Here is a 25,508-nt window from a genome sequence, read left to right on the forward strand (position 1 = left end):
CCCAAAACATCAACTTCTCCACCTCCTGATGTTGCCTGGCTTGCTGTGTTCATCCAGCCTCTTGCTTGTCTACTTGGGCTCAGAATGGCAAGTAACATTTGCACCACAAAAATGTCAGCAATGACTATCAAATCCCTGCCCCTCGACATTAAGTGCTGTTACTTACGATCACTGAATCCTACACTATCAACATCCTTGGGGTTACCATTAACCAGAAACTCAAACTGGACTTGGATCCATATTAGCTACACAAGCAAGTCAGAGTCTGGAATACTGTGGCAATCAACTCACTTCCTAACTCCCCAAAACCTGGATATCAATTACAAGGCACAAATCAGGACTGTGATGGAATACTCCCCACTTGCCTAGACATACACAGTTCCAACAACATTCAAGAGCAGCAGATACATGGGAACACCAGCACCTGCAAATTCCCCTTAAAACCCATCAACACCCTGACTTGGAAATATATCATAGTTTCTTCACTGTAACTGCATCAAACTCCTGGAATTCCCTCCCTAAGGGCATTGAGATTCTACCTACAGCTGTTCAATAAGGCAGCTCGCCACCACCTTTACCATTGTGCTCAGTGGTTGGCAGTGTTGCCTCACAGCACTAGGGACCCAATGTTCAATTCCACCCTTGGACAACTGCCTGAGTGGAGTTTGCACATGCTCCCAGTGTCCATACTGGTTTCCTCCACAGTCCAAAGATGTGCAGGTTAAATGGATCGGTTATGCTAAATTGATCATAATATCCAAAGATGTGCAGGCTAGGTGGATTAGCTATGGGAAATGTAGGGTTACAGGGATAGGGTAGGGGAGTGGGTCGCCTTTTGGAGGGTTGGTGTGGAGTGATGGGCTGAATGGCCTGTTTCCACACCAGGCTTCCTATGATTCTCAAGAGTAATTAGTTAATATTCACCTTGGGATTCATATAGCTTCATGTGCTGTAGGATTGGCTTATCCTATCAGCAGCAGCTTACAAATATGGCCCTAGCCATTTGTTCACCTTACAAGTTGATCCTGAAATCAAGCACATCAAAGCTATCCTGATGGTCAATGACTCTCTTGATCAGATTATTGTTTGCTGTGTATCACACAAACTTGTAAATGGTCCATGGGCTGACACTTCCAGATCTGAGGACAGACTTATAGTGGTAGGTAACTGAAGTATCTTAAAATTACTCAATTCCTGGTGGTAAAAAGAGATGCACAATGTTAAAAGTTAAGCATTTTTTTTCAAAGCTGTAGCTTGGTATTAGATTCTTTCATTTGAATCCAATCTGTAAATACAAAAGAATATTCACATTCATCTTGAATCAATAGGTTCATAATCAGTGGTCATCACCACCCAAGCTACTATATTTTTGACTGGTAACTCAAGTTTAACACATTGTTTAAATTCACTAGTTTCTTTTAATGGATTTATTAGCTTATTTGGAAGCTTGATAAAACCCGATTTTTTAAGTGAAGTAGGCAAGAATGTTTCTGACATAGTAAGAACCATTAACTTTTATGCAAGCAATTGTTTTTGTATAAACGTAGATCGTTATGTTGGTTTATCAAAATTGAAGGGCAGCTTTTGTTTGCTTTTTAATCTATTTAAATTTGATTAACAATAAAAGGTCAAAATGTAACATTCTTTTGCTGTTTTCTGAAGCTTTCCTAAAGCCATTGGCAAAATAGACTTAAATTTGGAACCTGTTCAAAGAATGAAGATTACTGATCTCAACTTACTGGAACATTCGTTCGTAAACCAATTGAAGTAAATAGTTCTAGCAACAATGAAAGTGGTTCCTTTGAGTAACTAATGCAATTGTTTGGAAGGAGAGGAAAGAAGATTCCCAAGAACACATCTTTTCCTGTATGTGATCATTCATAAAAGTTGAAAAAAAATCAAAAATTACATAATAGGATTTTGTGATGCTTAAAAAGAGAAAGTTTGTAAATAACCTGGCATTACAGTATTTATGCAAACATACATTCAAATCTAGATTAAGCAAGCTGATCTATGCATATTCCCAATCCAAGAACAATTCCCTTGAATATCGTACTCAAAATCATCTCTGAATGTGACTAATTTCAAGTGTATGCACAAGTTGGAACCCAATCCAGGTGCTGCAGAGATGTGAGCTTTAACTTCTGGGATGCAGTATATGGTATTAACATTGGTATAAAGTGGTGTCATTTACGAACTCAAGCCAAGAATTTGTACGGCTTCACTTCAGAATAAAATTCATTTTACCTCATGATCAGGAAAAGCTTCCATCTCCAAATTTACATTACATCCTTTTTGTGTTGAGGTGAAATTAAGAAGCTGTGTACAGGCCGTACTGCTCTGAGTATTTTGTTAAAATGAATTTGCTTTAACGCGATTAATGAATTGGAGATACTTTCTAAAACGCGAAATTTGAAAGCATGTATTGGTTATAACAAGATTCCGACCCCATTAATGTTAAAGGTGCTGCTATCACGCGATTTTCTTATAACATGGAATTGCACAAGAAAGGAATTTGCACATTATAGCAGAACTGACTGTACTGTGATATACATTAAAACTTGGCTAAAAACATTTCTTGAAAGAAAAGGACTAACACCTGTACTCTGCAAAGAAAAACTTATCTTGTAAATTACTTATGCTTTCACTGGATAATATAACTTAAAGAAAAATTTTTAAACTAGAACTATGAAAAAAAAATCTTGTTCCGTAAAATCAACAATGTCATGTCACGGCACATTAAAACATCACACAGCTTTGGTGGAGAGGTTAACTTAAATAACCACAAATTTTACGTATCTTTTTAGAGACAATTTACTGTTTTTACATCATGCAATAGTTGCATTTTTATTATATAACAATATTAAACATTGTCAAATATTTTAATGTAGTTTTAGTATCCAGACATCTTTGCAACTTTCAATGGATGTATTACTGCCTTGTTTATGTCTGTAAAAGGACAAATACTTGTACCTCCCTTTCAGACAGTTAGCAATAGGATACAAACAATTTGTGGAAGCTGGTAGTTTTCACTTATACTGTTCAAAAACCTATTTGATGCAACTCCAGCTTTGGGGCAAACAGCAACTCATCTCATATGTCGAAAGGTGATTCTGAATATATATCTAGAGATTCCACCTCAAGAAGTGTCAGTGTTGGGAGGAGTGTATAAGAAAGAAATTAATTGGTATCCTTTCTTAGCATTGCAGTACCCTTCAAATACAATGGAAAAAGAGATACAATGGAAAGGCAGGAAAGTACAGTTGAGGATGATCAGACCAGTATATCTTCAATGAGCTGAACGGATGAATTCTGCTTCTACACCTTATAGTCCAAATTACATGGTAATATGAGGAATGGTGCAAAAGATCATTTAAAGTTGAGAACAATTTCACAATAAGCAACACAAAACTTTACAAGGGCAAAAGAAAGTTTAATTTCACAATTACACCATGAACTGGATTACAAATCTTAACATGCAAAACTAATAGCTTTAAGAATTGATAGGTAATTGTGAATTAAATAGCTTAAAATTGAGATTAAAGAATGAATTTATTTTTATGCAACATCTTTCATGACTTTAGGGCTTTCCGAAGTGCTTTACAGTTAAATTTCACCTTTTCTGAAGCAAGTTGACTGTTATACTGTAAGAACTATTACTCAATTAGAACAAGATTAAAGGTAAAACTTTACTCTTTCCCTAAAACTCCTTGAGAAAAGTTCATAGTGAAATTTATATTTGAATTAATTTATAGTTGCTTTCTTAGCCCCAGTCCCATCTCTGGAAGCTATAGGCTCACAAGACAATGTTGACTTTAAATAATTCAGTAATAATTTTACAAATAAATAAATCTGGGAATTTTACAATTACATGTATAGTTTGTACAGGTAGTTCTATCAAATATTACTGCCAATATGTTACAAATTGCTTGGAATATTAAACTTCATATTTGGCTATGTAGTGAGATAAAATGATAGAAGTGGGATGCTGAGTAATGCTCTCTCAAACCATACCCACTATAGAATAGCACTCTTACTCAGTGGAATTATTTTTTATTTCCAAGAACGATTGCAAATTTACAGTAAAGTTAGGGCAGAATGATGTGTAATCCCTGGTTTACTAGGGAGCTGGATTAAGACTTTCTGAATTCAATTCACACAGGATCATAAATAGTAGACAGAAGAACCATTTACTCCAATAGCCACATTTGTACACTGGTCACTAAATAGGACTAATGTCCAGTCCTCCATCACATTTAATCTTGGAAGGCAATGTCTTGCAAACAGTAGCAGTATTCTTCATTTTTAAAAATCTGACACATTTATCTCTGCCTTATGCAGTGCTGTGCTGAAATGGTAATGAAAGCATGTTGATCAATAAGCATTCAGGTTCACACAAATGTAAACAGAAGTCATTTGAATTTGTATTTCAGATTTTTATTCACTATTGAACAAAAGGCAATTGTGAGAAGTTAAACCCAATAGTTGATGTTAAAAGTTTAGAGGAAAAAGCTCTTTGGAAAAGGCAAATTCTATGAAATATAACATGAACTGCCAATTACACAAGAACGGAGGAAATCGGTGTAGTGATGGTGGTTGAATGAAAACATTTAAGTTTAACATTAGAAGAAACATACATTTTCTTTTAAAAGATTCTCAATTTAAATGTTTTCTACAAAAATACAAACTACAGGCATAATGCAATTGTGAAAGCCTGGTCATTTTCCAGGTAGTAATGCTATAATGTCTGAATACATGCACAGAATCATAGAATTATACCATAGGTGGTCGCCATTTGGCTCTTCATATTCATGCCTGCTATCTGTGAGAGTGGTTTGTTTAATTCCACTCTTTGACCCCACCCAAAAACTCTACAACCCTGCAATAATCTACTGTCCAGATAATTACCCAATTCTCTTTGGAAGCTGTGACTGAATCTGCTTCCAACACAGCCTCAAGCAGTGTATTCCACTACACTGGACTTGGTATTTCTTTATAATTCACTACAGAAGAATCAGCTTTATTAATGTCATTAATGCAAAGAAATATCATGACATGTTGAGGTTACAAAGCACTGGACATAGAGCTAGCAAAACAACAGAAATGTATAAATGTATTTGCATTGATTTTTATGTTCCAGAATTTAGATAACACTTAAGAAGCTGTCGCTGAACTATTTACTATTATGACTCTCGGCAATATTTCCATATCAATCAATTACTCCAATACCATTTTGTGTATTCCTTGACCAGATAAAAACATATCGTTTGAGGATCGAAGGTCACAGAACTGTGAAATCCAAGTAAGGTCATTGGTTCCCGCTTCAAGTTATAAAAATATTTGCTCTTGAGCAGAATTCTGTATTTTTAGCTTCCATTATGCTTATATGAAGTAAAATATTAATTGTTAAATCAGACCAAGCAGATGACTGATAAGATTGGTTTCGTACATGCAATTTATGAATAAGCTGTACCCCTCTTTAAAGAAAATCACAAAAGTAAACCATACGTGGAAAACCATTACCAAAAATAGTTTATTGCACAAGGCTCTCCAGCAATGTTATGCATAAATTTAAATCCCTTAACATGCTTACAGAACTTTCATACTGTACAAGATAGTTTTGCTTAGTAGATCCAAAGTGTACAGACCAAACTGAAAAACAAAATAAACAGAAAGCGAAAGTCAAATGAAAATAAACAGTTAGTAGCTACTGAGCAAACTATTCAATCATGTCAGGACAGCAGCAGTTAGTAAAAAAGAAACAATAATCATTGTAGTGCACAAATGATAAGAAATAGTCAAAGCAGCTCATTTGGCTTGTACATAGGCTAAGCATTTATGCTGCTGTTGAAAAATATTTTTCAGTTTTTTCAGCTTAGTGATATAAACGTGCTTCCTCCATGACATAACATCTTAAGTATGTGGCAGTGGGACTTTTAATGAATACGCAATTTTTCACAATTTTTAAAAATTCAATTAAGTTTTTTTTAAAAACTTGTCTTTCTGCTCATCATGGTGAGGATGCTTAGCAGTGGGGAATTAACTACTTTTCCACTATAGGCAAGTGCAACACCCAGGTAATCAATACCTGCTGTTTACTTTGCTCCCTTTACATTGACCCAATACTTAATAGAGAAGCGCACAATTGAGAGCGCCTATCTAACATTCTATTCTGAACACAACTGTCAACTCAAGGCCATTTTATGCTGTGAGTTTACACCTACTGGTCATTGGATTTAAAACCCTTACCCTTCTGTCAAACCCAGAATATCAAAATTGTTGTGCAATCCAATTGCCTAACAGCATTGTAAAGAAAGAAAAAATTTAGATGAATATTCATGTGCATGCATATATAATATATAAACAAGCATCTTTAGCATTTGCTGCTGAAGTTAAATAAGTTCATATTATTTGGGCTTGCTTTATGTCCACAAACATGGAGATCAAAAAGGTACAAAATATGTTTTTAACTATGGTTTCTTTGAAAAGGAACAAAAAAGATTTTTATGTTGAAAGTGAAAAGGAACAAAACACTGTCCTCAGGTAGAACTTTGACTTACACAATACCAACATAATGCTGCTCAAGCCTTAAACTAACAAATATATCTTAAACTAGAAGAACTTCCAGAACTGTAAAACAAAAATTACAACCATTTTTAAAGTTAAAGTTACAATTTAATTTTAATAAATTAGACTCAATATTTTTCTTGACCTTTTAAGCACTCCTTGTAATTATTCCCCTCCCCATCACTCAAGGGTTAGAATACCCAAATAGACAGTTAGTTTTTCCCAGTCAATCCATGCTACTGAATTGCTGATGGATTGACTTTCTGAAAACAAAAGTTACCTCCCACCTCCTTTTTTTTTTAAAATGGACCCAGTAGTCTAACAAAAATCACATGTGGAAGTTGGATTCAGGCAATTACAAGCAATATTTAAATCCATTGCCAGTCGTGTGAATGAACATTTTGCTGTTAGGCAGCCAAGGAAACAAGAATGTAAATAAAGCAGAGAGATTTGGAAAACATTCCCACTCTTCAGCATTACTGAGGGCTTTTATATTTGTGATGGTGCAGAAATTGTTCCTTGCTGACAGGTCCTACTTGCATGGTTAGTATTTGCACTACTGTTGAGGTCAGTTTCTGTACTATTGCTGGACACCTCTGTTGTTGCTGGGGCTGTGCCATCAGCAGTAAGTTCCAACAATTGTCCTTCCATTTGTGTCCATGACGACATAGATTGGTGTACAGTTACTGTATGCTCCTCCATCTGTCGCTGTAAACTGTCCATCTCTTGCCTTTGGATAAAAGAGAAAGTTTTTTCTTTAACAATTATAAATAGATTTCCAATGATATTGTCCATAGATAATTCAAGATCCAAACAGTTCTGTGCCAAAGCAATAACTATTCTAGTAAAACAAAATTACCTGCAACAAGAAACAAAAGCTCAGAAATGGAAACAGAAATTGCTGGAAATACAAAGCTCAGGCAATGAATGTAGAAAGAAATAGATAAGATTTTAGGTTGAAGAGTCATTTACTGAAGTAGGCAGTAAGATGCAGGAACCTTACTTGTAATTGTAATGCTGCCCAAGACTGCAGCCATCACGATAAAGCAAATTCAGCAACAGAACCAACTCATTCTGCAATACTTGGTTGCTTTTCCATGGGAACTCTCATTATTGTGCCAGTCTCAAGAAAGCCATCCTCGATCAGTTATCCTGAGAACACCACTCCATCTCCAAGCTCATTTTCCATACAAAAACCTGTTGCTGCCCCCAAATGCTGCTTCTTTTGCCTACAAATGCATGCTTGAATCTCTTCAAAACAGGTTTTCACTTTCATCTCATCACCAATATTGCTCTAATCAAAGTTAGAAACAGTATTCTCATAAGATACAGGCGCAAAAGTAGGCTTTTTTATTCCATCATGGCAGATAGGTTTCTCAACATGATTCGCCTGCCTTCTCCTCACAACCCTTGATCCTTTTACTCATCAAGAACCTAACAATCTCTGTCTTAAATACACTCAATGACTTGGCCTCCACAGCTCTCTCCAGCAATAATTTCCATAGAGTCACGAGCTGAAGAAATACTCTCATCTCAGTTCTCAAAGACTGCTCATACCTTGTGGTCTTTATACAACCTTAGACTGCACAACTTTCTGCTACCCATCAGCTTTGTGTAGCTCAGTAGAAATACCCCTGCTTAAACCCACCTGTACCTATTCAAGCACAAGCAGAGCATCTTCAGTAATAGCCTATATTGTTCCTTTTCCTTACCTACAAGTTATAAGCTAATTTAAAAAAAAACTTATTTTATATGCAGCTTTTACTTAAGTAAGTAAATATAGCATTCTTCACTTAAGATTCTTGGACAAATATTGGCCCAAATTTTGTAGTAGGTGTGGTTATTTACTGTCACTTAGGGTTAAAATGGACAGCAACATCCACTGTCTGGTCAAGTATAGAAATAGTCAAATTCCTCTAAGTGTTGTTCAACATGGAGAAGTATCCATTCATCAGCTGAGGGAAGACAGTACATGGTTATCAGGAGGTTTCCGTGCCCATGTTTAACATGAAGCCACAAGACTTCATGGGGTGCGGAGTCAAGTTGAGGACTCCCAGGGCAACTGCATCCTGACTGTATACCACTGTGCCGCCACCTCTGCTGGGTCTATCCTGCCAGTGAGACAGGACATACCAGGGATGCTGATGATGGTGTCTGGGATATAGACTAAGGTATGATTCCGTGAGAAAGACTATGTCAGGCTGCTGCTAGACTTTTCTGTGAGACAGCTCTCCCAATTTTAGTACTAGCCCCCAAATGTTACTAAGGACTTTGCAGGGTCAACAGAGCTGTTTCTGCCTAAGTCAATGCCAGGTGATCTGTCCAGTTTCATTCCTGAGACTTTGGAACGATTGGTACAACTGAGTGGCTTGCTAGGCCATTTCAGAGGGCAATTGAGAGTCAACCACATTGCTGTGGGTCTGGAATCACACCAGGTGAGGATGATAGATTTCCTTCCCAGAAAAGTTTTTCCAACAATTGACAATGATCTCATCAGTAGATTCTTAATTCCAGATTTTCTTAATTCTAGAATTCAAACCCAGGTCCCCAGAACATTATCTGGGTGTCTGAATTAATAGTTAAGTGTTAATATCACTAGGCCATCACCTACTCCTGTCCAATGAAAGAAAGCATTCTAGATGCCTTATTTACCATTTCATCTATTTGTCCTGACACCTTCAGAGCATGTGGACATCCAGTCCAATGTCTCTTAAGGTTTCTGCCCCTCTCAAAACCTTACTGCTTATCGTATGGGATGATTTATCGTATGGGATGATTTAACTAACTGAATTGAAATTTGCAAGGAACATTATTTTATTCTAATTGTTTCTATCTGTGGTAGTTTTGTAAAACTTGGCAGTTATTTAAAAGATTATTCAATGATTATAATCTGTAATGAATTACTGCAAAATGCAATGTACATTAATCAAGACTTATAATACTTCAAAACAAACCCACCTTTTCATAAGGAACTTACCTCAACTGCTTTAGACAACTGTGGAGATTGTTAAGAGGCTCTTTACTCACAGCCGTCGGTGGCCTGAGCAATTCTTCAAGAAGGGAGGCAGGTACAGGGCAATCGGGGATCTTTACTGGAGTCACTGGATTTGATGAAACAACATCTCCTTTCAACTCCATTCTCTATTTAAAAATATGTATTTAAAATGATAGTGTTACACTGCATTTACAGCATGGAAACAGAGCATTCCACCCAACAGTTTTGTACTAGTATTTAAATACCAAGTTCCACCTAAGTCTCTTCCTGCTGAATTATCCCAAAATTCGTAACTTCTTCAATCCTATAAAATAGATCAAGGTTGCCAAATAATAGTTAAAAATAAAAAAAAATATTTGTTGCATAATGTGTCAAAATCTAACATTGTAACATTTAGTGGGACATAGGGGACTAAAAAATTCTGTATATGTTACAACTAGCTAAAATTGAATTATACTTTGATAAAAATCATCTTTCTACACAAATTAAGCCAGATCTATGCATTCAGTTCAAAGAAGGCCTTCAGAGTTCTCCAGAAAGATTTGGCCATCATTCATGTGGACAGGATTAAAATTAATATTACAATAATACACATGTTGATTCCCTGCTTTAGATACTAGTTAATTATCTGGATAAAGAACATTACAGGAGACATTTTCTGAAGGCAAAAGTTGAGTAGTCAAATGAAAGAGGGGCTAGGTTCAAGAGCAACCTATACTAGTAAAATAAATTAGCTAATAATATTTATGCCTATGTGAGTAATTATAAGTTGGAATGCATTGCCTTCAAGAGCGGTTGGGGAAAAATTCTATTGTGCGTTTTGAAAGGAGGATTATATGATTAGCTAAAGGGAAAGAATGGAAGGCCAGGAGTGGGATGAGCAAGTTCCCTCACGCAGAAAGCCAATGTGGACTTGATGGGCTGAACAGCTTCTTTGTGCTGTAACCATTGTAGAATTATCAAACACTTTTGGGGCAGGCAAAATGAGACATTAAATAGGGCAAAATCATGTTTGAGAAGTCATGTTCTATTTCCTAAAAGTAATTTCAGGGACATTGGGATTCAATGCAAGTGGCAAATGGTGCTTGGCAGTTCTTAGTTTTAAATCAAATGGTTGATATTTTTGTTTGGCAGCCAACAGTATGAAAGGATACAGGCTAAAGGCTCAAGAAAATGAGATGAGACCACAGAACAGCCATTGTCTTTCTAAATTGCGTAGAGCAAGGCAAAATCACAGCAGACCACAGTGATCAAGTCCAAATATTTCAGGGTATAAACACCACCATTATGATAACTATACTGTTCTACCCTGGGGTTAATCACTTACCTTCCGTGTTTTTGTCTGTTTCAGATCCATCTTCACCTGCTGGTTTTGTTGCAGTAATGTCTTCATAGTATTTCTTAGTTCTGTCACCTTAGTTTGGAGCATGAATTTATCCTTACGGGTGATTGTCAATTCCTCTTGCAGTTCTTCCAGATTCACCTTTACACCCTGTAAAACAGTACAAGGAAGAATAAGTTCCATTTTAAGCTTAAACTTAAAGTTATAATAGACACAGCTACCAAAGAAAAGCTGGAAATATGCAAATATGCATGAAAATGTTTAACAAAAAGCTAGCCAAGATGTTACTGTTAAAAAAAAACAAACAAGGAAGTCAACAGAGAATAAGTGCATATTTTTGTGCCAAATTTGTGGAATAGTTTAACTAAGGACCACATTCTTTCGCTATATGACTGAAATTGTCCAAAAAAAACCTCTCTTTGGACATTTCGGAAGTGACAATGCACAAAAATGAAAAAGTATATTCATCTCCTCACACACTGTAGCTCAAAAAGACAGGTTTGTATATAGTGACATTCTTGAGTTATTAGAGAACAAGTAGATAATAACTTAAGCCGAGTAACCATCCCAGTTCCTCTTTTTTTTTTAAAAATGAAAAGTACCCTTCATATCTAAACTGAGATCTGGAACTCATTAAGTGAAGCTTAGGGCATGAAGCTGTTGTAAAGACGGTATCATTTTATTTTACTGGATTCTTGATTGTGGATTGAAAGCCAAGGATTGTGAAAGGAAGTGCTGCAAATTTAAAGGCAAATTACTTAAAACTTTTTGTAAGTAGTATTTACATTGCTGCTTCGGTGGGGTGGTGGACTATTAGTAGATGGGTTGGCACTTGGGGATATGTCTGAACTGAGATTTAACTGACAACTATCTGATCGGTTCCTGGATAATTAAACAGTTTGTCAATGTGACTAATACTGACAGAAGGCTTTGGACCACTGGAAGAAGACTTGGCGTAACTTTCTTAATGAAACATCTGAAGCTGAAGAAAGACCATTTATTTTCCCTCACCAGTTGCTGTAAATCACGGCTTTTATCCAGGAAGGCAAGCATTTTGCAGTTAATCTACCAGTTACCTGGGAAATATTGCAAAAGAGCTGAAGAACAAGGATTGAAGAGTAGAACCCCCTGGCAATGTATTGATGAAGACAGAGAAGTGGTTGGCAGAGAGAAAGCAGAAAGTTGGAATAAACAAGTCCTTTTAGAGTGCAAGCAATTACGAGTGGGGTACGCCAGGGTTCAGTGCTGGGACCCCAGCTGTTCACAATATAGATTAATAATTTGGATGAAGGAATTGAATGCAACACCTTCAAATTTGCAGATGACAGTAAGCTGGATGGCAGTGTATGCAGCTGCAGGGAGACTTGGACAGACTGGCTGAGTGGGCAAATACTTGGCAAATGTAATATTATGTGAATAAATGTGAGCGTTTCCACTTTGGTCATGAAAAACAGGAATGCAGATTATTATCTGAACCGTGGCAGTTTAGAAAAAGGTGAGGTGCAACGAGACCTGTGTGTCAGGGTGGAACACCCTGAAGGCTGATGCAGGTGCAGCAGGCAGTGAGGAAAGCTAATAACATACTGGCCTTCATAGCGAGAGGATTGAGTATAGGAGTAGGGAAGTCTTGCTGCAGTTATACAGGGCCTTGGTGAGGCCTTACCTTGAGTACTGTGTACAATTTTGGTTTCCTAGTCATTCTTAAGACATTCCTAGGACATTCTTGCTATTAAGGGTGAGTCGATTGCATAGGCAGATGCTCAGGAAGGAGATGGTGGCTGTATTAGTGGGTCTGCTTCAGGATGTGGTGAAGAGCTTCAAGGCAGAGGAGATGGCCTGGGTGAGTGCAGTGGCAAAGAGACTTGCTGAGATCTTTGTAGAGGGAGGAGGAGAATTTCTTCAAGGTGGACATCCTTTGAAGAGGCTGCACAGTGAGGTTTTCAGCAACTAGCACAAAGTGAGGACTGCAATGCTGGAGAGTCAGAGTCCAAAGAGGTGGTGCTGGAAAAAGCACAGCAGGTCAGGCAGCATCCAAGAAGCAGCAAAGTCGACATTTTGGGCATAAGCCCTTCATCAGGACTTTCCTGATAAAGGGTTTATGCCCAAAACGTCAACTATCCTGCTGTTCCAAAGCTGCCTACTGTGCTTTTCCATTGCCACCCTTTTTGACTCATTCCTGCTATTGAGAAAGTCCAGCGAAGATTCACCAGTCTGATTCCTGGGATGGCAGGACTGACATATAAGGAAAGGCTGGATCAAGTGGACTTGTACTCACTGGAATTAAGAAGAGTTGTGGGGGGGCGGGGGCGCTCTCATAGAACCATACAAATCCACTTGAGACTCGACAGGCTAGATGTGGGAAGATGATACCTCATGTTGGGCAAGTCCAGAACTCGGGGTCACAGTCCAAGAATAAAAGATACGCCATTCAGGACCGAGATGAGAAAGAAAGAATTTCTTCACTCAGAGCAGTGAAACTTTGGAATTTTCTTCCACAAGCTGTTGGGGCCAGTTTGTTAGATGTATTCAAGAGGGAGCTGTACGTGGCCCTTGCAGCTAAAGGGATCAAGCCATATGGAAAGAAAACAGGTGTGGGATACTGAAACTGCATGATCAGTCATGATCATATTGAATGGTGGTGCCGGCTCAAAAGGGCCGAATGGCCTACTCCTGCTCCTATTTCCTATGTTTACTCCAGTGAGTTGTGACGCTGTACAGTTTTATGTGAACGGTTATAGTCAGTGGCATTTCATAGCAGGCCAAATGCTGCAAAGTGGGATTAAGATGGATGGTTTGTTTCCCAGCTAGTGCGTGCCCAGTGGCAAGTGGTTTCTTTCCATTCTGTCAATTTTCTATGCTTATGCCGCCTCCATCTCCATACTATAGCATGAGGTAGAACTTGCATTTAGTGAGTTGCCCGAATACATAACCAAACTATTGTGACTAATCAGTTGAAAGCGGACTTTTTTCACCTATTTTGGTTTCATTCTGAACTTTGCATCTTACAGGAAATTAAGCAAATGATGATGGGGAGAAACTACAATAATGCCAAAAAAAACACAACTCATTCAGCAGCGAACCTTAATCAAAGTATGAAAAGGTTAGATGCCTTGGTGCAGAGACCAAAACATGAATCTTCTTGTTCATATCACCTACCTGTAAAGCTTCCTGTAGCGCTTCTAACTCCTTCTGACTTCGCTGTTCAGTTAGCGAGAGTTGCTGTCTAAAGGCTTGTAGGTCCCTTTCCTTCTGTTCAACTTCCCATTTCAAGTCCTCCACCTAAAAAGAAAGAACTTTTAAAAACGTTGTCATAATCACAATAATTAGTTAGTGGTCTACATGTAAAAGCCATTTGCCAAACTAATTCCTATCACTGGCGACCAAACCTGCCCTCCTATTTTAAAAAGACAAATGTTAATCACACAGATGACCAAATATTTTTCATACATTGTGTTTAGAATTAAAATTAAAATCTTTAGCAAATCTAGTGCCACAGGTTTATTGATAACAGGTTAATCAATGTTTACCCATAAAAGAATTGCAATTTAGTCTTGGGATAGCCAATATTGGACCAAGCAAACCGACTACTTAATTAAACCGACCACTTAATTAAACTTGGCATGATCCTTGTGGATATTCTTTGTGTCTGTAAATTGCCTTATGATAATGAAATGGAGCATGGCCCTTCATAAAAAAAGTGCAACATTCTCCATCAGCTGCTGGTGATAACATTTATCTCACAAATGAAGCTTCAGCATTCTATTCCTCAGATTCTTATATACACTTCTAGTAAATTCATTCAAGATTTTACCTCAAGTCATTTTACAATCTAATTAAGATCATATAGCCGTGACTAAAAGCAATACAAGACGACGGCAGATGGAGCAGCAATATTAAACTAAAGTTACTCCAGATCTAACTTTGTCTCTTCAATATAACTGTTACCATTCCATTTGCTTTCTAGTCTGTAGTATCTGTAATCTCAAATCATCCTCTAACATTTTCTAATGTACCCTTTCATTAACGTTGTTCCTTTTCTATAGTATAGCGCGGATCCAGAAAACCTAGGTTCAAGTTGCACCTGATCCAGATAACATCTCTGAAGAAGTGGATTTGAAAATATAAAACCCAACACTTTTCCACCTCTGTCTTCACACTTGAAGAATTATACCAGAGTCGAAATATAACTGTAACAGAGACTGTCAGACCCAAGTTTTGCAAGCACTCTGGTTTGTATGGCAGGTTTCCAATGCCCACAATATTTTATTTTTACTCTGAATCCAGAGATGTGTTTTCAGCAGAATAAAGATCAGCTCTAAATGCAACAAATGAATAGAAATTACAGACAATTTATCAAAATAGAGTTCATAGTGTGAAATTGTTTAAATCAATGCTGAGACCAGAAGGCTATAAAGTGCCTAATCCAAAAATAAGGGATCCTCCAGGTTTCACTGGAGCACTACAGAAAGTCTAAAAGCAAACATGAGAATGAGAAACAAGCTGACATATTGAAATGGCAAGTGACTGGAACTACCCAAGTGACCTGTGGTCCAAAATAATTGAACATAATGTTCACTCATGACTCAAAGTACCAGCAAAGCTATGCGGTATATGCACTTGTTAAACGCAAGATACCATGTTGGAGACAAGGTGGTTGGGGTGGAGAAAGGCAATACTTCCATCTGAAACAGATCGAAAAAAAAAAGTCTTGAGATAAAATCTTCCATAAAGAACAGCACTTCTGAAAACGAAACATTCCTTCATGACTACACTTAGTACCACTTAGGTTCAAGTCATCTGCACCAATTAAACTATGAGCACACTTCCGCAGGAGAACAGCTGGAATATGATGAAAAAGTGGCTAAGGTGACAAGGAGGAAAATACAAGTGAATGAAACCAATCATTTTCACTCAGCTTGTTTTAAAATTCAACCAAATAAACATCTCAGCCCATATTAAAACCAATGATTCAAGTTGTGCAAGATTCCACATAGATAATAGCGATGTAGTCACGTGGTAAGTTGTACCTCTTGGTTTACAGTAACTGGTTTGTTAAGCTCTTCATCCAGCCGTTTCTGCAATAGTTTAAGCTGGGAGTGAGCTGCAGCCAATTCCTCCTGGAATTGTGCTACTTCCTGAGAGTGTTTCTTATCCTGGGCTCTGCAACAGAACACATTGGGAGCAAAATTAGATAAATCCAAATCATGATGAAGCATGAATTCCAGGGACCATTAGGAAATCAAATTATTTAAAACAATGATTGTTTCGAATTGAACTTGTTCAACCTGAATATGGTGCGATATGTCCTATAAGTTAAGTTTTCAAAAGAAATGATGCCTCATTTTCATCAAGTAAAACTGCAGTGGTTTCTTTGATCACTGTGCCAGGACATTTATTAACTTTTCTACTGGAAACATTCATGTTCCATAACAAAATATTTATTTTTAAAATAAACTGTTTGAGTTTCAAAAATTATTTGAAAACATGTTCATGTGGTTTCTGACTACTTTTTCATTTTTTTTATGGTTACACCATATTTTTTCTTTATTCATTCATAGGATGTGGGCATCATTTGGCAAGGCCAGTATTTTTTGCCAAAACCCAGCTGCTCTTGAAATAAATGCCTTGCTCAACTATTTCACGACATTGCTGTGTATCCAACATTCCCTCAGATGTTTCTTCCTCCTGCACAAACTGCCAAGACCTATGCACAGCAGCACTTTCTGGAAACAGTCATGCTATAGCATGGACATGGCAATCAACATGCATGGGGTTTCCCAGGGCCATGTTGCTTCAGGGAAACATTGTGTGGTTGTGCAGTAGAAGTGAGACTCACCGGCCTATAGTTACTAGTAAACTAGTAACACACCCACACAATGTTTCAGGGAAACATTGTGTGGGTGTGCAGTCACAAGTATGACAGGATGCAGATTCCTTTCCCTGAAGAACATTCGTGAATCAGATGGGTTTTGACAATAATGGATTATAGTTTTATTGTCACCATCACTGAGACAATCTTTCAATTCCTGATGCATTAGTATAATTTGAACTCCACCAGCTACTCTGGTGGGATGTGAACCCATTTCCCCACAGACTTAGCCTGAGCCTCTGGATCATCAGTCCAGTGATTTTGCTACTACATCATTATCGCCCCAGATCATAAAATCATGTCTCCATTAATTCCATGGAAGCAGACCATCCTTCCCAACTCTCCACATGAGCTAACAACCCCAATTAAAGTGTACCCAAATAAATCTCACTTTTGTCCTTTTCCTCCAGAGTAACAGTGAGCTAGCATTATCAACTTACAGTCCTACAATTCTAGAAAACATATCAAACTCAGTTACTAAACAAATGCTAGTGAAATCACTCCAGCCATACTTCCCAGATTCAACACAATGCAGTAGGGTACGGGCTGTGATTTCTCAGATTCTAGAGCTAAAGTCAACATGGCAACACTGAGCAATTATGACCCCTAAAGAACTATTATATGGGAAGGTCTCATTAGATGATATAGTAGGGTTGGAGCATCTGTGGTATAGGGAAATTCCACCAACAGGGCAGACAAGGAGGGGTTTTAATTCTCCATGTTTCAACATTCCTACCACATATCTCATTCCTTAGCTATTGCACGTCAGATTTGTATAAGAACCGTAACTGCCACATGGTTGTCGTACTGGAGTTTGTCAGCTTCTGCCTGCAGAGCTTCTACAAGCTGTTCTTTGGCATATAGCTCTTTCTTCACCTCGCTGAGTTCGAGGGCAGCTGCTCTGTAGTGACGACGATTGTGTCCAGCCTCAGCCTTGTTTGCTGAAACCTATAAATCATTTAAAGAAGTTAAAAAAAAAATACAATAAAAGCAATAACGAAACAGCGATTGACTTCAATTTCCTTCAGTGAGATAGAAATATTGCATTCATGCAGACTCAATTCTCCAACTTCTTAATCTTGAAATTCTCCCTCTTGTTGGTATACTGTTTAATAAACATCTCCAGACTTTCAACACCCCACATTCAGGTGACTAAGACCACTCCACTGTCTTCATCCATGATCCATACTGGAATTTCCCATGAAATCACTAGACAGCAACAGGATCAGAAATCTTCGACCTCAGCAATACCAAGGCCAGTTGTAGCTCAATTACCAACCTGGCTGAGACCCAGTTAATTGGCAGAGAATCTATGATTCAATGCTAAACTGAGCTGTGCCTCAACCGTTCTTTCCTACACTACTATATTATACAATAGTTTTCAATAAAAGTTACATAATATTATATACAGCAAAACCAGTAATATTACACAGCATAAAGTTTCATTCAATAATCTGAATGGTAGTTTAATGGAATTGATTGAACCTTTCTAACGATTTACATACTTATGTTCACTGTTTCCTGAAATAAAGACTTAAAGCTACCATTTACCTGCTGTTTTAATTCATTAACATTTCCTTTCTCCTTTTCCAGTGCAATCTGCAAAGCTTGTACTAATTGCTTCATCTGCTGGTCCTCTTCTTCCTTTCGTTTTAGGACTGCTTGTACCTGTACAAGAAAACTCACTCCATGAAAACGTTTTGTTGGGTGTTACTATGAAAGATTGCATTCAGTCATTTTTATTTTCGATTTTGAAGTAGAACAGGGGTCCTAACAAAATGCAATTAGTCACAAAGTTGGGGAAAAGGAAAATGAACTGGATTGATTTGTCATATGGATTTCACAAGATCAACACTAATTTTCAACAAGACAGATTTTGGCTGGCTGCATTGGTAGACCACAGCTCACTGATGGTGCATTTAGCCCTTGGGGCAGCATGGAGTTCTTAACATGGCACAAACAGCTAGGACCTTGGAACTTCTGCAATTCTTGATTTGACAATATATGAATAGAGATTGACAAGATTGTCTCAATAGTGAGACCACCTGGTTCATTGCCACTCTAGACCATAAGTGGCTTTGGAAATCGTTCTCTGCCAGACAGACAGCAATTTTACAATCTGTGACTGCATGACAAGAGGAGAGAAAAAAAAACGGAGAAAAAAAATGTGTTTAAAGGCTGTTAAAAATAATTAGCTCGAGTACATTCATTTTTAAAAAAATAGACGGCAATAGCTCTAAGTATAATTTGTTGCGCATAATGATCTATTACACAGTGCAGTGCCTTTAAGATTGCATGCACATTAAAGGAAAGATTGTGTGTGCACAGCCTGTTTGTGGTGTTTCGCCTGGCACATTCTCAAATACTAGGTGGTCATGCAATCATGTAGCTTAGAAGAACACTTATAGAAAGGAGGATGGGGATGGTTAAAATAAAAATTTAAACTATGTTTAGTTACACACAACCATTAGAAAAATCAAGTCACTTTACTAATTATAGTGTGTTTCCAGATTCAATGTTAGGTTTGATTTATTACTTAGATAAAAGATTTTGAGTGATTAGAATTCTTTTAATCTATAAGCACTCTGGAGGTCCAGCATAAATGATTGACTTTAAAAAGATCCTCTACTTTAGGCTCATACCTGAAGATTAAGTTGTACAAGATCTGCTTCTCTTTTTGACAAGGCAGTCTCCAAGATGCTAGTATGCTCTTTTAGCGCAGCATGGGACTGACTTAAGCCAACTAATTTCCCTCGCTCATGTTCCAACTCTAGAGTCAGCTTTTTATTGGCTTCTTCCAAGCGTCGTATCTTTTTCCGATAACCTCTTGACTCTTGAAGCTAAGTGGCAGAGAACAGAAGCTATCATAGCAAACAAAAGAATTTGTACAAATTAAGAAGCCTTCATACTCACTGCATTTACCACCATAAAGATATATGGTCTTGGTACACAAAGGGACAGAAATAGATGTTTAACAGTTTCAATCATGTATTTATAATTTCAAACACTAATAATATCTGGAAAACAATCTGTCCTGTATTGAAAAGCAGTTTACACCGTGAATCACACCTATACCTTTCAATATTCCTCAGGACAGAACACACCCTTAATTTTTGCCTGAAGGATGATAATTCCAGAGGAAAACAAAAAATACCACAAATGCTTGAATTAGATTGCTTTTAATGAGTGAGTGGTTGGAATAGTCAAAAGATGTTATTACACAACTGTTCAACAGGTAAGACTTGAAACCTCCTGGCTCAGAGGTATGGACACTATCACTGTGTCACAAAAGCCCGAGTGTTTGTAATAATTCCTGTGAAGCGATTGATAAATAGTGTTTTCATTCAAAAAAAAACAATTATTGACAGCAACCCCTTGAAATAAGAGAAACTGCGGGGGAAACAGGCAAGAGAAACTAAAGGGAGAAAGAAAAAGCAATGAAAATGATCAAAGGCATTTATACATGAATGTAATGGGCAATATCTCATTTATCATTTACAGTTGTAAATAAACAGATTTAGTTTGCTCCTGACCATTAGAGGTGGGAAGTGGTGAAGATGAAGCCGAGAGTCTGCAGAATGATAAAGATAGGTTAAGCCAATGGGCAAAAACTTGGCAGATTGAATATGTGAGAAAATGTGAACTTATGCAATTTGGCAGTAAGAATAAATAAGCTGAATAATATTTAAATGGAGAACGACTGCAGAGAGCTAGAGAACAGAGGAACCTGGAGTTCTTATGTATGAATGACAAAGATTGAGTAGGCAATGAGGAAAGAAAATGGAACATTGACTTTTATTTCAAAGGGAATAGAGTATAACTGTAGGGAGATTATACTGAAAATATGCAAGGTACTACTCAGACTACATCTGGAATACTGTGAATAGTTACCCAAGGAAAGATATACTGGCATTAGAGGCATCCCAAGAAAGGTTCACTAGGCTGCTGCTGTATAGAGGAACTGCCTTATGGAGGAGTGCTTAAGTAGGTTATGCCTTTACTCATAGGAATTTAAAAGATTGAGAGGTAACATACAAGATTCTTAGGGTGACTTCACAGGGTAGATCGTTGTTGTTTCCCCATATGGCAGAGTATGGGAACAAAGGGCATATCAGAATAAGAGAACAAAGGGCAGAGATGAAGAGTACCCAGATGGAAGCAAATCTGTGGAATTATTTATTGCAGAGGTCTGTCAAGACTGAGTCGTCAAGTATATTCAAGGCTAAGAGCAACAGATCTTATAATCAGTAAGGGAATCAATGGTTATAGGGAAAAAGGCAGGCAAGTGGAGTACAAGGTTATCAGATCAGTGACCTCATTGAATGGCAGAGCAGATTCAATGGGCTGACATCTGTTCCTATGTCCTTGTGGTCTTGATGATTCCAAATATAATGCACCTGGAAATCTTACAATTCCACAGTGACTACACTTCAAAAGTACTTCCAGACATCATAAGGTATTGAAAGACCAAATAAATGCAAGTGGTTTTTAAAATAGTTTCTATTCATTTTGCAGAACACAAAAAAGTCTTCATACCAGAAAAGAGCAGGATAATTGTTTATAAACACGTTTTTGTCAGCAAAATGATCCACCACCTGAGTCTGGTTATTTTCTTGTGGGCCAGACAAAGGGAGAATGAAAGACCCAAGAATTAATCTATTCACTTCCATAGTAGTGTTCAATTGTGCTGAAACAAGCCAAATTAAAGAGAAATTAATTCACTAGCAAACAATACCAACAAGTTTTTTATTTCTCTTTATTCTTTCGTCCAATGTTGGTGGACTGGCAAGACCAGCATTTGTCAACCATCCCTAACTGCCCTAAGACTGAGTGACTTGCTAGTGAATTTCAGAGGACAGTTAAGAAAACAGGATATAATTATGGCCCGGAGGTCACATGAAGGCTAGACCAGTAATAAAACAGAATGACTTCCCAAAATGACTTTAAAATTTATTCATGCGATGAAGTCATCACTAGCTAAGCCAGCATTTACTGCCCATCCCTCAGAGGGCAATTAAGACTATATTGCCGTGGGTCTGGAGTCACAGGAGGCGAGGATGGCAGTTTCCTTCCCAAAAAGAGTAGTGAACCAGATGGGTTTTCCTAACAAGCGACAATGGAGTCATGGCTATCATTAGACACTTAATTCCAATTTTTATTGAAATTTAAATTCCACCATCTGCCACGGCAGGATTCAAATCTATTCTCCAGTACATTACCTTGGCTTAAGAAAACCACAGCAACATTACCACAGGCCATCACCTCCGCTAGAGTAAAGTAGATGAATGAAAATAGATGGTGTTTATCATGGTCACCATAACTCCGATCTGCTTTATATTTCAAATTGGTTCACAAAATTCAAATTCTACCTGCTGCTAAGGTGGGATTTGAACTTGTGCCCCTAGAACATTAGCCCGAACCTCTGGATTGCCAGCCAAGTCACAGGAAATCGAGTAGGTGTGGTTAATAATAATACCCGTACACACAGCTTAGTTTGGTTTAGGTCTTACCTCATCCTCTAGATCCAAAACCTTCTCTCTATAATCCTCAAGTTCCTGGCTGGTAAGGGAGATGATTGCCTGTAACTCCTTTTCAAGTGTAGCTTTACTGTAGTTTACTGCCTGCAGCTCTGTTTGCAAAGCCTGAATCCGTTCCTATTAATATACAAAGGGATAACAAGATAACTTGACAGTTCAGCTCCAACCAACCTCATCAATACAATAATGCCAAAAGCCACACTGCATTTTTCAGCCAAAAATGAACCCAACTGCAGCAAGCCTGGTGCACCAAAGCAAACGTTCTATATTGACACCACACGTCTCATTTCAAGTAAAAATCAAACAAGAGTTGTATTGATTGAATACTTAAGAAAACATTGCACATTTTGTCTGAACATGAAAGCTTTGTGGAAAAAAACTACGTCCTGTCAATTCCTCTTCGTCACCTCGTGTATAACCTGTCAGAAATTGGGAAGTATTTGATCACATTATTCAAGAGTTTGACCGAAGAAGCAACTCTTCTAACGAACCAGAATGATCTGACCTCCAATTCTTATCTTCAAGGCAAATACATGGCTCTTCATGGCTTATTTATAGCTTTCAAATGCAATCACATGCTTAACAAGTGGATAACAAATGTTGGAAATTTGCAGCTCTTCAATCTGTGGCTCCAATGAGCTGCACCATTCTTTATTTCAATCAACAAAACTCGAGCGACACAAAAGCAAATAAAAAGTGTAGATGCTGAAAAACCTGAAATGAAACCTTGGAAAAACTCAGCAGGTGTGCGTGTGCGTGCACGAAGAGAGAGGAGTGATGGTGGTGGTGGTGAGAGCGCGAGCGGGCGAGGTAGAGCGGGCGGGCGAGGGCGCGCGAGAGACAGAGAGCGGGCGCGAGAGACAGAGAGCGGGCGCGAGAGACAGAGAGCGGGCGCGAGAGACAGAGAGCGGGAGAGCTTAAGTCTGAGTTAACATTTCAGATTGAAAATCACTAGTTCTGCAGAAGTCACCGACTTAAAACATCAGTTGTTAAGTTTAAATCTAGGATCGATAAATTTTTGTGGAGCAAAAGTATTAGGGGAGATGGATCAAAGGCAGGTATACAAAGTTAGATGCTTTTTTGCATCAGAGAGCAGAGGGTGCTGGGCAGAAGTGAAGGCAGAGCGCAAAGCCAGTCGGGAAAGTAAGTGATTGTTATTTGAGTGGGTGTGTTCTAGAACCCAGCTCCTACAAAGTCGGGCCTCCTCCTCTAACCTAAATTAAAAGTCCACAGACTCGCCCCAAAAAGAGGGTCCAAGGAAGTTCCTGTGGATTGAAGAGTGAGGCTTTAGCTCAGGAGTCTTTGACAAGGAGATTGAGTGAAGTGATTACTCCACAGTTGAAGAGGGTGAAGACATGACTGCCAAGCTGGTTCAGTGTGCTACGTGCATGATGTGGGAGGTCAACGACTCTGGTGTGTCTGGCTCGTACAAGTGTGGAAAGTGTGTGCACGTTCAGCTACTGACAGAGCATACTGCAGCACTGATGAAAGAATTCGAGGACCTTAGGCTCATCAGAGAGAATGAGATCTTTCTGGACAAGACCTTCAGCGAGGTTATTACACCAATTGTACCAGAAGAGAGCAGACGATGAGGAAGGCAGAGGACACAGGTGCAAGAGACCCCGGGGGAACTACCTGTCAGGAACAAGTTGAATCTTTTGGAAACAGTAGAGACAGATGACATTGCCAGTCCACGAGGCAGCCAGGTCTGTCAATCAAATGTTGGCGTGGAGGCAGAGCGGAAGAGTCAGACATCGCACAGAGCCGTGGTAATAGGGGACTCCATAGTGAGAGGAACTGACTGGGGTTTTTGTGGCAGCAGATGGGACTTAAGGATGGTGTGTTGCCTTCCTGGTGCCAGGGTTAAAGACATCACAGACAGAGTGCAGGAAATCCTCAAGGACGAAGGTGAAGAGCCAGAGGTGGTGGTACATGTCGGCACAAATGATGTCAGGAAGAATAGGAGGAACATACTACAGCAGGACTTCGGAGAACTAGAAAGAAGGCTGAAAAGCAGGATGTCCAAGGTGGTTATCTCCGGTTTGCTTCCAGTTCCTTGGGCTGGTGAGGTCAGAAACAGGGAGGTAATGGACTTGAACACATGGCTGGGGAACTGGTGCAGGAAGCAAGGATTTAAATTCTTGGACCACTGGGGTATGTTTTTGTGGTAAGCATAAATTCTACAAGAGAGACGGTTTGCACCTTAATAGGTTAGGGACCAGCATTCTGGCAGGCAGGTAGGTTTGCTACTGCAACACAGCTACGCTTAAACTAAGTAGCGGGGGGAGGGGGGAGGGGACAAACTGGATGTTTAAGAAGGAAATTGGAGGGAAAGTTAGAACAAGGGAAGTCAAGAAAGACAACTGTATCAATGAGGCAGAAAACTCAAAGGGATCATGCTGTAAGGCTGAGTGAAATTGGAGTTGATGGGAAGGGTGATGGCAGTAACAAATTAAAAATACTATACATGAATGCACGAAGCATTAGAAATAAGATGAATGAGCTTGAGGCTCTTTCGGAAATTTTCAGATACGATATTGTGGGGATAACTGAGGCATGGCTTCAAATGGACAGGGCCTGGGAAATGAATATTCAAGGCTATACGTGCTATTGTAAGGACAGACTTACGGGCAGAGGGGGTGGGGTGGCCATGTTGGTAAGGGAGGATATTCAGTCCCTTGCGCGGGGGGACCTAGAATCAGGGGATGTAGAGTCAGTGTGGATAGAGCTGAGAAATACTAAGGGTAAAAAGACCCTCTTGGGAGTTATCTACAGGCCCCCAAACAGTAGTCTGCGACAGGCCAATTTCAGCTCCTGATTTAACTTCCATCCGACATCCAAAGAGTTACTACAGTTATGATGAGGGATTTCAACATGCAGGTAGACTGGGAGAATCAGGATGGTATTGGACCTCAAGAAAGAGACTTTGTGGAGTGCCTCAGAGATGGATTCTTAGAACAGCTGTTGCTGGAGCCGACCAGGGAGAAGGCAATTCTGGATCTGGTATTGTGCAACGAACCAGAATTGATCAGGGACCTCGAAGTGAAGGAGCCATTAGGAAATAGTGACCATAGCTGAAAATGTGTTGCTGGAAGAGCGCAGCAGGTCAGGCAGCATCCAAGGAACAGGAGAATCGACGTTTCGGCAGAAGGGCTTATGCCCGAAACGTCGATTCTCCTGTTCCTTGGATGCTGCCTG

The 25,508-nt window shown here is 38.7% G+C and overlaps 1 protein-coding gene across 5 annotated transcripts in view; it reads right to left on the bottom strand.

Annotated features, from left to right (window-relative positions):
* Positions 1–5,522: 5,522 nt before the first annotated feature.
* golga3 (golgin A3) overlaps positions 5,523–25,508 on the bottom strand; it is an 80,963-nt gene continuing 60,977 nt past the window's right edge. For all 5 annotated transcript variants that reach the window (XM_043715438.1, XM_043715436.1, XM_043715439.1 and 2 more), the window contains 9 exons: positions 22,284–22,427; positions 19,416–19,613; positions 18,325–18,441; positions 17,582–17,721; positions 15,932–16,064; positions 14,061–14,183; positions 10,890–11,054; positions 9,545–9,708; positions 5,523–7,297 (listed from right to left, as the gene is read on the bottom strand). In XM_043715438.1, the coding sequence (XP_043571373.1) occupies positions 7,057–7,297; positions 9,545–9,708; positions 10,890–11,054; positions 14,061–14,183; positions 15,932–16,064; positions 17,582–17,721; positions 18,325–18,441; positions 19,416–19,613; positions 22,284–22,427 (1,425 nt within the window). In that variant the 3' untranslated portion in view covers positions 5,523–7,056. The remainder of the gene's footprint in view (positions 7,298–9,544; positions 9,709–10,889; positions 11,055–14,060; positions 14,184–15,931; positions 16,065–17,581; positions 17,722–18,324; positions 18,442–19,415; positions 19,614–22,283; positions 22,428–25,508) is intronic.

This window comes from Chiloscyllium plagiosum, chromosome 25 (assembly GCF_004010195.1).
Source record: "Chiloscyllium plagiosum isolate BGI_BamShark_2017 chromosome 25, ASM401019v2, whole genome shotgun sequence".
Classification (NCBI taxonomy): Eukaryota; Metazoa; Chordata; class Chondrichthyes; order Orectolobiformes; family Hemiscylliidae; genus Chiloscyllium; species Chiloscyllium plagiosum.